Source organism: Salarias fasciatus, chromosome 7 (genome assembly GCF_902148845.1).
Source record: "Salarias fasciatus chromosome 7, fSalaFa1.1, whole genome shotgun sequence".
In the NCBI taxonomy this organism is placed as follows: Eukaryota; Metazoa; Chordata; class Actinopteri; order Blenniiformes; family Blenniidae; genus Salarias; species Salarias fasciatus.
This window is the reverse complement of record NC_043751.1, coordinates 24,118,563-24,133,746: the sequence shown is the minus strand read 5'-3', so window position 1 is coordinate 24,133,746 and position 15,184 is coordinate 24,118,563. Positions and strand designations below refer to the sequence as shown.

Below are 15,184 nucleotides of genomic sequence, written 5' to 3'. Positions count from 1 at the left end.
ACAAACAACCAATTGAATGTATTGCTCCATTTTTAATCATAGCATTAAAAAACTTTTTCATCCTGTCTTTAAATGTGTATTTCACAGAAGAAAAATGTAGTGTGCACAAATGTTCCATTGTAGCTTTACAAACTCCTAAAAACTCATGATCTCTCTTTTGGGGTGGTTTGCGGGTGACTAGAGGAGGTTAAGTCAGTTTTTTGTAAGACAAAAATCAAACAATCCAGATGAATTTCAACCAGCCAGACTCAAGAACTGGAGACAAAATTAATAAATATATATAACATCTACTTTATTGAAGAATTTTGATTTACGAATTGAATGACAGGTGTGAGTTTTCTGCATGAAGTGTGGGACAGGGAAACAAAACAAACCAGAGCCAGTCGTCCTGGAAATGAACACAAACACAGAAAAAAGAAGGTTCCCTGCTTGGTAAAGCTCGTGATTCAGTCTTCTCAGAGAGACTCTTTATTTATTTTTTTAACAGTTTATCAGCGATCAAGTGTTCAGCTGGAGAAGGAGACGATCCACATCATCGTTTCTGGTTGAGTCCTGTCAGATTCTTCAGCTGAAACACAAGGGAGCAGATCCAGGAACCAACAGTTAGTTCAAACAGCTCCGCCATCTTTAATATACTGTCAGGTTGTTAGAAAATACTGTTGCTTGAAGAGAAAAAGATGAACAACTGCATAAAGACTCACAGTAACAGCAGCTCCCATCAGCCCCTGAGCCACGGCCTCACCGGTCGACTGCACCTACACACACATACACAGTTTCAGCTGTTGTTTTCTGCCGGTCAATGCTGGTGTTTCCTACCTGTTTGGCTGTGGACGCCATGTTGACCACATCCTGGATGCGGTTGTCCAGGAAGTTCCAGGTGTCCTGGAAGTCCGGAGACGTGTCCTGCAGCATGACGAGCTCGGTGGTGTTGAAGATCCCGGTCAGTGCTGCTCTTTTGGTGTACCAGTTCATCTGCAGGAGGAGGAGGACACAGGCTGCCGCGTCAGAGCAGAGAAACGTCCAGAAACATTCATCCACCGCAGACACCGTCAGCCAATCGGGGAGGCGGAGCAGTAACCTTGGCGGTGGCGGGCCGGATGTGGGCGGGGTGGTGATGGAAGGGGGACAGGAAGGTGTGGGTGTAGGAGGAGGAGGAGGGGGATCGGGGGTGATAGGACCCACTCACGTCTGTGGAGCGGTCCCCGGCGTAATACCAGATGTCGTCCACCAGGGCGGAGAGGTGCTTCAGGCTGTCGGGGATGTTGTGGGGCAGCAGCAGGAGGCTCATGGCCTGTGAGGAGGAGGGAGGAGGGGTCAGATCAGGGTCCGGTGATGACTCGGGGACACGGTGCGCTGCCTTTACCCACCTGCGGCCATGTCTCGATGTAGGGGATGTACATCCTCAGCCGGGTCTCCACGGCGTCTCGGAGGAAGACGGCCGTCTCCTTCGCTCTGAAACGGAAACTCAGGAAATTCATTTCTGGGAATGAAACCTCATCCCAGCTTATTTTCCATTTTTTTAAAACATGTTATCGTCTTAATTTGAGTAAAACTGTGGAAATAGTGCTCATTTGGGCTTCTTGATGTCAATCTACAACTTAGAAAAGTTATTTCATTATCTCATTGATTTAAAGATCCAAGTTAAAGTGGAGTAGAAACATCCAACAGATTAAAAAAAAAAAAGAGTCATTTATTAAAAAAAAATCCAGAAAATCTGATAAATTGATGTGCGTGCGTGCGTGTGTGTGTGTGTGTGTGTGTGTGTACGTACTCTGCCTGTCCCAGCTGGACCTGGTTGTGCTGCTCAGCCAGGATCTGTGTCAGCTGGGAGTTACACTGAGCGATGAAGTGCAGGACCAGGTCTCCTCCTCCGTTGTAGAACATTCCGGTGGAAGCCGAGGACAGACCCAGAGTCTGAGGATGAGATGAGAGCAGGAGGCAGACGTCAGGCACACGTCACTGTGCTCCGGGCCGACGCCGGCTCGCCGCTCACCTCCGCGCCTGCTCCGATGGCCTCCATGGACCAGCCGTACATCGGGACGAACTCCAGGGCGGCGGTCAGGATTCGGGCCTGCAGCTGTTCCTCCGTCTCGTACTCCTCCCCCTGCTCCCCGCTCTGATCCTGGTAACTGCAAACAGACACCGTCCTCCGTCAGGATCCTGAAAGCTGCTCTTAGGCCACTTCACACCTCCTTTTGAAGTGAAAAAGCAAAACTTCTGTGTTCTGGGTGTCCTCTGAAAACACAACTTCTTGAAAATATCTCCCAAGATGGAACTTTATGAAAATGTTCGGTCTCTGTGGAAATGGCAGAAAACAACTTCAAGTATGAACCAATCGTTCATCACGTCCAGTAACTATTTCACCGATTTATTTCACACTTCTGCAGCTGACCGGCTGCAAAGAGGAATGGACAACATCCAGCATTTTAGTAACCTTCATTTTAATAACCATCCAACTTGGTCATCTGGCCATATGAAGGTCCATGTTCTCCCATTGCTAATGTTTATAGCTTATTGATCTCTGCAACATGTGTGTGTGTGGTTTCATTACTGGACCTACATGACAGCTACATTGTTTTCAGCATTTCTGCAGTTACTGTGGAAATGGATGTTGTTTTCAAAACAAAACGTAAGAGACAAAGCTTCTTGTCTCTTACAAGCATTTCAAAATTGGGCAAATTGTGATTGTGTCCATTTTTATTTAATTCCAATAAATATTGACTGTGACTAATAAAGCAGACCACAGAAAAACACCCCTTTTCAGCAGTTCTGGAGTTTCAATCATGTGCACGGACAGTTAGAAATTCAATCTTTTTAACAATAAGTCAATTCTGATTCTGAAAAACAAATTGATGAAGTCAGATGATTTCTGAAAATCTGGGCAAGTGTCTTCATTTCTGTACAGATCATGTGTGTGCGTGTGTTCAGTGAGCTTTTGTGTGCAACAATACAAAGAAATATGATGTGTATCATGCGTTTCTGAAATGAGGCAGGTCTGACCTGGTGTTGGGTATCTCAGTCTTGTCAGACGCTGTTGTGTCTGTGTCCTGCTCTGCAGACTGAGCCTGGTAGTGCTCGTGGTAGCTGCTGGAGGATGAGGATGAAGAAGAGGATGAGGAGGAGGAGGCTGGGTTGTCTGCTTTGGTCTCGTCCTGCAGCCTCAGCGCAGCACGGTGGAAACCTCGAGTCAGGCTGCTACACGGAGGCGTCGGGGCTGCTGGGGCAGCCACAGCTGGAGAAAAGCAAAACATCTGGGTTCAACCGTCATTTCTCAGACTGATCAATCAAAGTTTTCAAGCTCAATATTCATTTTAACAAAACATGATGAAGAGAAAGGTTTTGATGGACTAATGAACTCTTTATAAAGATGACATATAGCGAGCAGCAGCATCAGTCCATGGTACTGAAAATGCATAATTAACTTTTTATTTCCCATTATTTTAACAACAGCAGCAGGTTTGTGGACTTGTATGCTCAGTCAACACACACACACACACACACACACACACACACACACACACACACACAAATTAGGACACTGATATAAAAAAAAAAATTAAAAATCCATCTGATAATAGAATGGGAATCCTTCATTAAGCTGTCTGAAACAGTTCCCAAACACAGTCTCAACCTGTTCCAGTCGGGACATCCCACTCTGCTCGACTGTTTGCGGTTCGACTCCCATCTCGCTTTGGACTGCTGCGTAACAACGACTGTGCAAAACCTCTTTTCACTGCCTCAAACAAAACAAGGACCTCTGTCCATCACTCATCCTGCCCGACGACGAAAAGCTCATCCGTGGCTTTGTCTACTGCAATTCACTTCTAGCATCACAAACAAAAGCCTTCAGAAACTTCAGTCCATCCATTAGACTGCTGTCAAGATGACTCAGAATAAATCATCAGACCTTCATATCCAGAGGACTGAACTCACCTCCATGGTGAGACTGGCTTTCTGCTCCACTGGGATTAACAAGATCATCTGACTGTTTAATCTTTTGAAAACAGGCTAAAAACATTTTTTGTTTCGCAGTTGTTTTTGTTTTGTTATTGCTCTTTTTTTTTTAATTTTTTAATACTGTTTTTTAGCAATTTTGAGAATCAGTAATACAGTGCACTTGTAATAAAAAGCATTATTATTACTCCAACTCATACTTTGTGTTGACCATGATTTAGGAATCACAAAGGAAGAGGAAGGTTAAACAGTGAAAATTAATAGCAAATACACTTCCAGAAGACGTGTGTGTGTGTGTGTGTGTGTGTGTTAACTCTGTGTCGCTATATTTAGCGGCTTTATTAGAAACATGTTGCATAAGAGGAAAACGCCTCCAGCTGCAGCGTGCACGCGTGCACGTCTCCCCCGAACTGCAGGTTTTTATGGGGCAGAACAGAGCTCCTCTCGAGGTGTTTGTCTTCCCCCCGGTGGCTCCGGTTCTGCCGTGGTATCACTTTATGTGTCGGCTCGGTTCTGCCCTTCATGATCACCTTTCTCCTCTGTGACTTTGGATCAGCGCTTCTCTGCAGCGCCGCTGCAGATTAAAACCGACTGCGGATGAAAACCGACTCCGCTTTATTAGGATAAAGTGACCCAGGGGTCGCTCTTACCTCCCCGGAGCTCTCGGAGCCCCCGCACAGCCCGCAGAGCCCCTCCGGCCCGCAGACCTCTCAGCAGCGCCGCCATGTCTGCAGCGAGAGCAGCGGCCGCGGAAAAAGTGCGTCACTTCCGGTCAATCCACCCGGAAACCAACAGAATATATACCATTGTCAATTACACAAATACACATCCTGTGGTTTTCGCTGAATACTTATGTTAAATCTCAAGCATGGATTTCACATTAGACTAAATCAAGGACGGAACTTCAGGAAGCAGAAAACTGACCGTCTCCGTTCTACGTCAACAAAAATATTGTGCAAAGTCATTCAGAGATGGTCCATCCCTGAACCTATTATGACTTTGCACAATATTTTTTACAGTAGTCTGTTACATCTCGCTCATTTGCATTGTGACACGAGCAGCTCTCCTCATTGCATAATGACAATAAAACTCTCCTCTTCCAAATGACACAACCTAATCTATATTATTTTGAAAATTCCAAACCGGAAGTTTCCTCAGTCTGACCTCGTTCAAAGCCTGTTTATCAGGTGAGTTTCTGACCTCTCTCATTAAGCTCATTTTTATTTAATCTACCAAAATAGGACAGGCTTCAGAGTGCGGTAACACAGAACAGTAAGTGTAGCTGGTGGATTTGACGTTTTCCCGGCCCTTCTGGAGGGTTCGAAGCGGCTGTTATATCTCTTTACCGGCTCCTGCGTCATGCTGTTCAACACGAAGCTAACATGCTAACAGGCTAACTTGTGATTATCCAGTGTTTATCTTACTAAACACATTTCTTAGCTGGTAATAACCGAGGCTTATTAAACCGAGAACCCTGGCCTAGCCTAATTTTGAGAACCACAGTGACATTATAGATGATTAATAGAGAGTGGCAATTCGATACAGAAAGTTTTTACTCAGAAGATACATTGAAACTAATGACATTTCGATTGGTTCCCGTGGATTTTTTTTTATCTAGAAGTCATGATCTGCCAAAAAAGAACCATTGTAAGGAAAGATAAACGTTTCGTAACTGTTTGACTGTATCATAAATTACATAAACTGAGTGGAAATTTAATTCATGTTTCAGATTTGTGGTATTAAATGAAGGAATAAAGCCACACTCGGATATAAATAGATTTAAGGAAGTCGAATACAGAAAGGATATTTTTCATCTCATGGGTAAAACTACTGCGTTTCGCAAGGATTATGAGATGAAGCTGCATAATTGATGTTTTTTCTGCTTCCCTTTGAATATTTTGATAATAAAAATACTCTTATTTCTGTTTATTGTATGTAAAATATCACTAAAATCATCAACTGATGGAGGATGAGAACAAACACCCAAAATGTAAAGAAACGTTTCTATTCTAAAACATTGTGACCTGGATCTGTGTTCACGTGGGTCTGCTGGCTAAAACTGGACTGACTGACCCTGAACTGAGGCCCAAACTTTGACCTTTGACGTCCAGTGTTGCATGCTTCTGCTCCTAAACCAGGATTGAGCTAACAAACGTACTTTTTACTGTTCCAGCTCCATAATTATAAGACTGATGGCTTGTTGTTGTATAAATACAGAGTGATTTTTACTCTTCTCACTGTAGAGGCATTAGGAGGAAGGCGAGAACATAAAAATTTGTTCACATCAAGATTATGGAACATCTTCCTCCCACCAACATTCGGATGATAGAGCACCTTCCTCACACTAACGTCCAGATACAACGTCTTGTTGCACTGCCTGCTTACTATTTTCCCTTGTGGACAAGTCTTTGGCCTGCATGTGGTGGTTAGAGGCTTTTCTCCTGAGAGAGGTTGTTATGTGGAGTCTATAATCTACAACATGAATGTCTGTCAATTTTTTTGCGCTTGTACATCTTTATAATATCAGATGAAACTCAGAAGTTGTCATAGTTTTATAAACGGTTATGGGCTCAGTCTTTCATTTCTGACGCTGTTTCCTTAATACAGGTGTGACTGTGTGTTTTGTGGACCCGACCCGTCATGGCAGACCTGGGAATCAAACCTGGGGCCGCCGTGCTGCTGGTGTGGTCACAGCCGTCGGCTCCGGCAGCCCTGAAGACGCAGGCGGAGGAGCTTGGGAATGTGGTGGGGTCTGAGGGGAGGGTGGCGGTGGAGAACATGGAGAGATTACTGATGTGTGAGTACGCCTCCTGCAGGATGTACAGGGAGATACAGTTACCGTGGTAACGTTAAAGCAACACTCTCCCTCCCTCAGCCTCTCACGCCCCCTCCTCCTTCGACTGGGTGGTGTCCGGCCTGCTTCCCGACAGCTCCTCCATCCACTCCGCAGAAACACTCGCCGAGATGCTGCGAGTGCTGAAACCTGCAGGGAGGCTGCTGCTGGACGAGCCCGTCACAGGTAGGACACACTCCGTCCGTCCTCTCCGGACGTCAGACCGCACAGAGACAGAAAACCCAGACCGAGCACATGTGTTCCAGGAACTGAAGCTCAGACCGTGAGGACGCCGGAGAAGCTGCTGTCCACCCTGAAACTGTCCGGCTTCACGTCTGTGACGGAGGTGAGCGACAAGATCCAAAAGCAGGAGTCAGGCTGAAACAAAGGCCAAGAGGATCAAACAGTCGCTTTCAGCTTTCAGTTCATTATCTCCATTAAAGCCTGCAGCAGCAGTTTTAGGAATCGTTCACGCGGCAGTGATTTCAAGTGAAAATGTAACTCCTTCAATGCATTTTGGGGTTTTGTTTACATGACATTTCTTCTTCCCGTCTCAGACCAGCAGAAGTGACCTGAGTCCCGAGGCGCTGAGCTCCCTCAGACAGACCACCGGTTACCAAGGAAACACCCTGTCTCGAGTCCGCGTGACGGCCTCCAAACCCAACTTTGAGCTGGGATCATCAACCCAGATCAAACTGTCGTTTGGTAAAAAGAAAGCAGGTACGCTGATGAGACTGCGGTGTGTGTGTGTGTGTGTGTGTTCACTGCGGATGTGAAGCTGACGTCTGCCGGTTTCTGTGTCAGCAGAGAAACCGGCACTGGATCCCAACACGGTGAAGATGTGGACGTTGTCGGCCAACGACATGGACGACGACGATGTGGTGAGGGCGCCGCGTTGCGTCTTAAACGCAGTGACGCTTCACCGTCGCAGGCATGAAGCTCAGTTTGACCTCCTGTGTGTTTTGCGCTCCGTTCAGGACCTGTTGGACTCCGACGCTCTGCTGGACGAGGAGGATCTGAAGAAGCCCGACCCGTCGACTCTCAAAGCTCCGAGCTGCGGAGAAGGAGCCGGAAAGAAGAAGAAAGCCTGCAAGAACTGGTGACTTTAACACACACACACGCGCGCGTTGAGAATTAGCTGGTGGCTACATGTTAGCGTGAGCTGGTGTGTCTCTGTGTTTGAAGCACGTGTGGCCTGGCTGAGGAGCTGGAGGAGGAGAGTAAAGGCAAACAGAAGAACAACCTGCCCAAATCAGCCTGTGGATCTGTGAGTGCCCTGAATCTCCCCTGTCGTCCGCTCGCAGCCTAGGTAGTGTGAAAGAAAAAACGTCTTTCTTTCTGTATGTTTTGACGGCAGTGTTACCTTGGAGACGCCTTCCGGTGCGCCAGCTGTCCGTATCTGGGGATGCCGGCATTCAAACCCGGAGAGAAGATCGTCCTGGACGACAAAACCCTGACCGATGCCTGAACGCTTCCGTTTGACCCGCTGCTGCTTTAAAAAGTCCACATTCCTGCTGCTTCCCTCGCGCTGAAGATCTGATCAAATCTCCTGGTCTTCATGAAGGAAGTGTCATTTTCTTTATCTGAGGCAATAAACCAGTGTGAGGAGAGATCTACGAAGTTCTTTTTAAAGTGCACTGAAAACTGCTGATGCTGGTAAATCGACCTCTCACAACCTGGGACATTTTCTCATTAGTAGCTACTGAAGTCAGGCATGCTGAACAATAACGCCAACAGCAGCTTCATCTGGCTCAGTCTGCTGAATCACTTGGTACCACTGGCTCGATGACCCGGTGGGTTAGTTACCAGTCTCCTCCACGTCTCAAACACACAATTCCCAGTTACATTGATGCTCTCCAGTTTATGTATATAAAGACAAAGAAGTGTTGTCAGTTTTCTTTTTCATTTCAATAAAGTGATGCCAAACGTTAAACTGTGAGTAGTTGTTTCATTTAATGTGCCAGCTGCACTCGGATACTTTCAGTCTTCACATTCATAAAGTATATTTACTCAGACTCAAACCATCTTAGTTTATTAAAAAACAAAAAAAAAACTACTTCATCTACATAGAAACTGCAACAGTGAACCAGTAAAACTTGATAAACCTTAAGCGCATCCTGTTAGTTCTTCATTTAAAGTTTGACGCTAATGAGGGCCGCAGCGCGGTGACGTCAGGTTTGAATGTCCTGTCTCACTCAGACGAGACGCCGAAGTCCACGCTGATGTCTCCGGTCTGCGGCTGGAAGGTGAGGCTGTACGTTAGCGACGCGCTGCCGTCGCCTGAACTCTCCCACGGCGTCCGCAGGAAGTACACGCCCTGCTTCCTGTGCCGGGTCCACTGGCAGGCGCCCTGCAGGACAGAAACCGTAATGCTGCTGGGAGCTCCAGCTAACAGACATGATGATAACAGGCAAAAAAAAAAAAAATATTGAGGTCGGATACCTGCTCACTGATTGGTCCGTTCAGGCCTGCACTGACTCTGATGTCTTTGGTGAGTTGGTACTCCATCCACAAGGCGACGCCATGGCAACAGCCATCTCTAAAACACAGCATGAAACAATGAGCTTTAAAAAACAGACAAAAGAATTGGGATAAGAATACCTGTGCAGCTTTGAATAATTAGCAACAAAACAACCAAAAAGGCCAAAATGAAATAAGCTTGAAAGAAGGAAGGTGGTGAAATGAGAAGCTCCAGAGAACCTGATGAAGGGCAGGGAGCCCTGGCTGCTGACTGGCTGCTGAGGTAGGCACTGTGTGAAGTCGAAGGTCATGACGGGGGAGGGGTCGGTGAGGGCTCGACAGGGGTACTCCCACAGGGGGTGAGGCTCCGCCTCCCGAGACTCACGGAAATCCAGGGAGTGCTGAGCGGACGGAGAGGTCAGAGGTCAGGAAACATCGGAAATCGCATTATAGAGGAAAATAAAATAAAAAGGAAGCTGATTTCGTTCCTACCTGAACCATGTGGTCCATGGGGGAGACGTCGAAACCCTCACAGGTTCCACACGGAGCTCGGATTCTCCACAGATCCTGACACACACACACACAAAATGCCTCATAGCTTCCCATGCTAGCTCAGAGATGATCACAGGTTTTAACGTGGACTTCCTGTTTACCTGGAACTGCACCCCCAGCAGGTGCAGGGAGGCGGAGCCTGGCAGGACAGTGGCGCCGGGCTTCAGGAGGCCGGACAGCGCCGTGCGACAATACCAGAAGAAGAGCGAGTGCCAGGGGAGGAGGCTGGTGCTAAAGTACGGCTCGGCCATCAGCACGGAGATCTGCACACACACACACACACACACACACACACACACACACACACATCAAGTTACACACAAATCAGATGACAAACACACACACACACACAAATAACCACACACCTGTTCTCCTCCGAGCTCTTTACTGCTCAGCTGCTCAGGTCTGATCTCCAACAGGTCGACTCCTCCGGACATCGAGTTCGACTCTAAAAACTGAAGAGAAACAATAAGTTACATTCATATGGTGAAGAGACAAGTTCTTACACTTACAGCTGCACACACAGGCACACACACACAGGCACACACACACACACACACACACACACACACACACACACACACCCCTTATCTGAAGGTCTGCATTCAGACCAGCTGCTCTTCCATAGAGAACATACTCAGATCGTGCTGAAGCTAATGTGAAGTGAGCGGGTTCGGACCGCTCATCCAGTGGCTAACGCTAACGTTGAGCTCAGTGTAGAGGTAATGCAGAGAGACAGCAGCTCTGCAACAGTCCGCTGAAACTACACTAACTGGAAGGAGAGCCGTACTGAGTTACTGACCACGTTATGATTGTGCAAGAGCGTAATTTAAAAACACTGAATTTGAGAAGAAACAGCAGCATTTCATCTTGGAGGTTCGGGCTTCACCTGCTGGACGACCTGTTTGGACATTCTGGAGTTTTCCAATGCGAACACCTGAGAGGAGAACAGGAACCAGGGGGCGGGGTCAGAAACAGGAAGTCAGCCATGTCTGTGAAGATGCTTCCATGTGGGTGACCATTACCTTTTTGGCTCCGAGTGCGTGAGCGAACACAGGAAGTAGACTCCCGTCGCTGACGCTGAGACAGACGCTGTCCTCCGTCAGGACCTGCAGGCGACAGGAGGCGGGGCGGTCAGAGCCGCCGAGGCCCTCAACACGCCACACACGGAGGGTGCCGGTATCTTACGCTGCGCAGGGCGCTGACGAAGCTCTCCGTCCGCCGCCGGTCGTTCAGCTCGCCGAAACGCGGCCGGTTCCAGATCAGGTGCGCCTGACAGGTACAGCAGGGCCGAGGGGGCGGAGCCTCCGTCTGGAAGCTGCAAAGAGGAAGGAATCGAACCTGTGAACCTGCAGGACTGTACACTGAACCCACAGACTGACTGTAGAGGGAAACGAACCTGCGGGGCTGCACACTGAACCACAGACTGTAGTCGTCGTGGCAGACGGTCAGGCTGAGCTCCTCGCCGGCCGTCACGCTGCGCTCGGCGGGCAGGAAGTAGACGCTCTGCATCCAGTGATCCCTCCACTGCAACACAGCACAGTGATCAGCAGGGGGCAGCAGCAGCCGCTCGCAGATGTTCCTGAGACACACCTGAACTTCTTTTTGTGTTCTACAAACCAGAATGTCACTTGTTCAACAATTCAATATATTTGTTGTAATAACAACGTTATAACAACATAAAGTACTTCCTCATGATGCAGGGCAGTTAGATGACTCTCTGGGGCAGAACGCTCACCGGGGCGCTGCTGGGGTCCTGGTAGGTCCAGCTGGGGGCCATGGAGCACACGATGTGTCCCTCAGGGTCCATGTGGAGGTCCCACCAGGACAGGACCACCTGAGCCCGCCCGCTGGACTCAACCAGGAAGTGGGAGGAGTGAGACTGGGGGGAGGTGCTGACCGGTTTACTGAAGTCCACCCTGCGGGGGGGGGGCAGAGGTCAGTAGTGTTTGCATCCTTTATATTTTAGACACACACACACACACACACACACACACACACACACACACACACACACACACACACACACACACACACACACACACACACACACACACACACACACACCTGAACATGGTGCACACGGGGCTCAGTGCCGTGAAGCTCCCAGGATGCACCTGGCTGAGCTGGATGTCGCAGACCGAGTGGGCCCCAGCGCAGCGGGTGAGGGCAGGCGGGGGCAGGAGGCGGGCCCCTCTCTGCCCCTCCCCCTCCCCCACCTGCAGGGGCTGCAGCTGAGTCCAGCTCCACAGCAGCTCTGACTCCACCAGCTGGGCGTAGACGGTGGCCCGGTGAGGGACGGCCTCGCAGCCCGCCTGAGGGAGGAGGGGGGGCAGTGATCAGAGTGGGGGGGGCAGTTGGGAGGGGGAGGGGAGGGGGCATTAACACACCTGCACCAGGTGGAGGTGAGCGTGCTCGTAGCTGGGCAGCGCTCCTTCTCCGATCAGCTCGGTGTCAAACAGCTCGGTGATCAGGACGTTGGCTTTCTCCTGCATGTCTCCATCTGCGGACAGGAATATCATCTCAGGACTGTAATCTAGTGTCAATACAATACTATTACAATATCATCTGGGATTAATGGCCACAGTGATATTAGGTTATTTTTAAAATGAAATTAATTATTATGAGTTAAATAATGTTTAATTAAAGTATTCTCCCTCACGTTTATAGGGGATCAGTAATTCCAAATTAAGGTTTAGTTGTGAAACACCTTCATTCACCTTTTGACTGGACAGCAGGTGGAAGTGACGTAAGTACATCTACCACACATAAACAGACTCCAGTGTCTGTTTTCTTTCTTTCTTGATTAACTTTGATGCTACAGCTTAAAAAGAGTCTGAATTTTTATACATCTGTCTGTTCACTCTTCATTATATCCATTCCTTCTGAGGCCATTAAATATATCGTCTCCGTTTGAGTGCAGCGCTTGCTCTGGGCAGCCATCTTGGAATATGTGCATCTTTGCAGCAACACAACGGAATGAGCATGAGCAGAACAACAGGAATTAAGTTAAAGTAGAATAAAGATATACATAATTCAGAAATGATTTAATTCCATTTTAAAGTCAGAATAAACCTGCCGCTTCATTCAGAATTGAAATTGAAATTTGGTCATTTGAAATTAGGTGTTTACAAGGTCATTTTATCTGGAATCAAAGGCGAATTAAAACTGAAGTCATTCTATTTCATTATTATTCAATACATGGAAACAGAGAGCAGCAGTCTATCCATTGGATTGTGGATCCGTAGTACAGTGTATCAGTGGGAACATGCAGTGTATCTCCATGGTAACGTGAGGTGTGTATCCATGGTAATGTGTAGTCTCTGACCTTCTCCCACCGTGACGTCTGTCGAGTGTTTGTTGATGATCTTGATTTTGTCGGAGAAGCCGTTTTTCTTCACGATGGTCTGAGCAGCTTCCGCCATCGGCTTGAAAACCTGCAGGAGGGGCAATAATCTCAGATTAAAGAGTTCTTCTTGCTCCTCTTCCTCCTCCTCCTCCCTTTACCTCCACGGCGTAGCAGCGGTCGGCTCCTGCGGTGACGGCCATCATGGACAGGAGGCCGGTCCCCGTCCCGATGTCCAGGACCACCACCCTCTCCCCGCGAGCCTTCACCCTGCGGACGGCCGCTCGGATCCCCTCGTAGTATTTAATGTTCTGAGAGGGAAGAAGCAGTCAGAATCAGGTAAATGTCACATATATTTACCATACATATTAACTACATAATGCCAAGAGTGTCAAGCTGAAAGCATTACAGTCCAAAATATTAAATGCTTAGAAAAATTCAGTTTCACTTTGCAGTTTTTGCACAACTTCAGCTAAAAAACTGTAAATAAATCCAGTTTTCAGGAAAAAGCTGTAACTTTTATCCAGGAAACACACATTAAAAGTTGCTCACTTCAACATATAAGCTATTATGAATTAAACACACAAAACTCCAGTGACTGAATTGATTTTTAAACACACTCAACCAAGTCCTATTTATTGTACATGTCTGTAATAAACACATTCTGCTGTCATCCGGTGGTCTACAGAAGTGAAAAGGGTGAGACACTTCAAAAATTGGGATGAAAATGTTGAAAAGCTCTCACCCTGTCATGATCGTGCAGCATGTCTGCGTAACAGGATCTGAAATACAAACCAGAAGCAGATTAAGATGTGAGCAAAAACTCAGTTTAGAAGCTTCAAAAAATGGAACATCTGAAGGAACGAGTCACTCAGCAGAGCTTTAGTAAACTGTTTTACCTCACGTTAGTGTTTGCAGTCTTCATCAAACAAACTGAACTATTCTGAAGGATTGAAACCGACAAAGCTTTCAAGTTTCACTAATTGTCCACTTATGAAGTACAAATTTGCTTTATAACAAAATATGATTAGAAACATGGTAAACTTCCTGTTATACGCTATTTTTCAATAATTTTCTTCATAAATGAAACAGCATGAAACACTTCACATTACACAACAATTTTTAAGTGAAAAGCACTCACGTGATCAGCTCATTGTGCAGAAACTTTTTAAAAAGCTAAGTATTTTCTGGCTTCTTGTGACTCTGTTGTCAAACACATTTTAGTTCAGGATCCACAGACAGTCAAATTTCTCTCTGAGTGGGCTGGACTGGCAAAATAAAGATATAATAACCCTTAAATTTAAACTTGAAAGATTTTTTTGTCACTATAGTGCAGAAAATACAGGCTGAAAATATCACAAATATATTTTCGCAAAAACCAGAACAATTGCAAAATTACAATGTCAACCTGAAGTCAGTTTGTATGATCCAAACGGATCCAATGAAATGTGTGGAAAAAAAAACCTGTTGAATTATGGGTGTTTTAAGAAACTCATCCTGACAGCATGACTTTGAGGCTAATGCCAGTTAAATGGCTTTTATGACAGCATTACCGATATAACAGCTCGGGCCTCAGTTTTGTGTTTTGTCCTACTCTCTTGGGATTAAACTCTCGGAGCCGCTACGTCCTGGATTAATCTCTCGGACCCGTTATCTACTGGGATTAAACTCTCGGACCTGGCTATCTCCTGGTGGTAGTCGTACTCCTCGCTTGCCTCCACCCAGTCCAGAGCTCCGGTGGTCGGGTTCGCTCTGCCGCAGAAGGTCTTCATGTCCGCAGCTCAATTAGGAAAGACAAAAGCAAACAAAAAAAATTTCCCCAAAGAAATTAAGAAAAAAAAATTACAGAAATTAAAAATGAATCCGTTTCATCCAAACAACGCTGCCTCAATGGAGGCCGCCATCTTTGTAGGTGACGTCACTGATTTGCAGGTCATGTGACGCGACACGTGGAGAATCATATTATATTTGAATTTATATGTATTTATTGTGTGATAAAAATAAGATTTGATTGAAGCCAAGACAGAAAACAATGATAA

At 46.8% G+C, this 15,184-nt stretch overlaps 3 protein-coding genes across 4 annotated transcripts; 1 reads left to right on the top strand and 2 right to left on the bottom strand.

The window, feature by feature from the left end:
* Positions 1-12: 12 nt before the first annotated feature.
* On the bottom strand, positions 13-4,697 carry LOC115391263 (ubiquinone biosynthesis protein COQ9, mitochondrial-like). Its single transcript, XM_030095386.1, has 9 exons — positions 4,605-4,697; positions 3,001-3,232; positions 1,994-2,129; positions 1,772-1,914; positions 1,368-1,452; positions 1,187-1,291; positions 817-972; positions 702-755; positions 13-568 (listed from the first exon to the last, which is right to left on the bottom strand). The coding sequence occupies exons 1-9, from the start codon at positions 4,678-4,680 to the stop codon at positions 533-535; spliced, it is 1,023 nt and encodes a 340-aa protein (XP_029951246.1). The 5' UTR covers positions 4,681-4,697; the 3' UTR covers positions 13-532.
* A 408-nt stretch (positions 4,698-5,105) lies between these two features.
* On the top strand, positions 5,106-8,714 carry LOC115391266 (anamorsin-like). Of its 2 annotated transcripts, none has more exons than XM_030095392.1 (9): positions 5,106-5,141; positions 6,562-6,751; positions 6,830-6,973; positions 7,054-7,133; positions 7,345-7,507; positions 7,595-7,668; positions 7,765-7,886; positions 7,973-8,054; positions 8,145-8,714. In XM_030095392.1, exons 2-9 carry the CDS (start codon positions 6,595-6,597, stop codon positions 8,253-8,255), a joined length of 933 nt encoding a protein of 310 aa, XP_029951252.1. In that variant the 5' UTR covers positions 5,106-5,141; positions 6,562-6,594; the 3' UTR covers positions 8,256-8,714. The 2 variants fall into 2 exon arrangements, with proteins under 2 accessions (XP_029951252.1, XP_029951251.1); XM_030095391.1 differs by having other exon boundaries at positions 7,592-7,668.
* A 135-nt stretch (positions 8,715-8,849) lies between these two features.
* LOC115391252 (protein arginine N-methyltransferase 7-like) lies at positions 8,850-14,969 on the bottom strand. The gene is made up of 17 exons (XM_030095371.1): positions 14,823-14,969; positions 13,891-13,927; positions 13,307-13,456; positions 13,128-13,236; positions 12,190-12,302; positions 11,867-12,114; positions 11,538-11,718; positions 11,199-11,326; positions 10,988-11,117; positions 10,825-10,908; positions 10,689-10,736; positions 10,165-10,254; positions 9,901-10,062; positions 9,740-9,814; positions 9,488-9,648; positions 9,230-9,326; positions 8,850-9,137 (listed from the first exon to the last, which is right to left on the bottom strand). The coding sequence occupies exons 1-17, from the start codon at positions 14,915-14,917 to the stop codon at positions 8,979-8,981; spliced, it is 2,067 nt and encodes a 688-aa protein (XP_029951231.1). The 5' UTR covers positions 14,918-14,969; the 3' UTR covers positions 8,850-8,978.
* Positions 14,970-15,184: the final 215 nt, after the last annotated feature.

What these genes read in the sequence shown, in the direction of transcription:
- LOC115391263 (XM_030095386.1), bottom strand. Translation starts at nt 4,680, where the DNA reads ATGGCGGCGCTGCTGAGAGGTCTGCGGGCCGGAGGGGCTCTGCGGGCT. An exon ending in GTCCAGCTGGGACAGGCAGA is followed by an intron (nt 1,453 to 1,771) that starts GTACGTACACAC and finishes TTTCCGTTTCAG; the next exon opens with AGCGAAGGAGACGGCCGTCT. An exon ending in TGGCGTCCACAGCCAAACAG is followed by an intron (nt 756 to 816) that starts GTAGGAAACACC and finishes ATGTGTGTGTAG; the next exon opens with GTGCAGTCGACCGGTGAGGC.
- LOC115391266 (XM_030095391.1), top strand. Translation starts at nt 6,595, where the DNA reads ATGGCAGACCTGGGAATCAAACCTGGGGCCGCCGTGCTGCTGGTGTGG. An exon ending in GCTGGACGAGCCCGTCACAG is followed by an intron (nt 6,974 to 7,053) that starts GTAGGACACACT and finishes CATGTGTTCCAG; the next exon opens with GAACTGAAGCTCAGACCGTG. An exon ending in ACATGGACGACGACGATGTG is followed by an intron (nt 7,669 to 7,764) that starts GTGAGGGCGCCG and finishes CGCTCCGTTCAG; the next exon opens with GACCTGTTGGACTCCGACGC.
- LOC115391252 (XM_030095371.1), bottom strand. Translation starts at nt 14,917, where the DNA reads ATGAAGACCTTCTGCGGCAGAGCGAACCCGACCACCGGAGCTCTGGAC. An exon ending in ACGCACTCGGAGCCAAAAAG is followed by an intron (nt 10,737 to 10,824) that starts GTAATGGTCACC and finishes TTCTCCTCTCAG; the next exon opens with GTGTTCGCATTGGAAAACTC. An exon ending in GGCTCCCTGCCCTTCATCAG is followed by an intron (nt 9,327 to 9,487) that starts GTTCTCTGGAGC and finishes GCTGTGTTTTAG; the next exon opens with AGATGGCTGTTGCCATGGCG.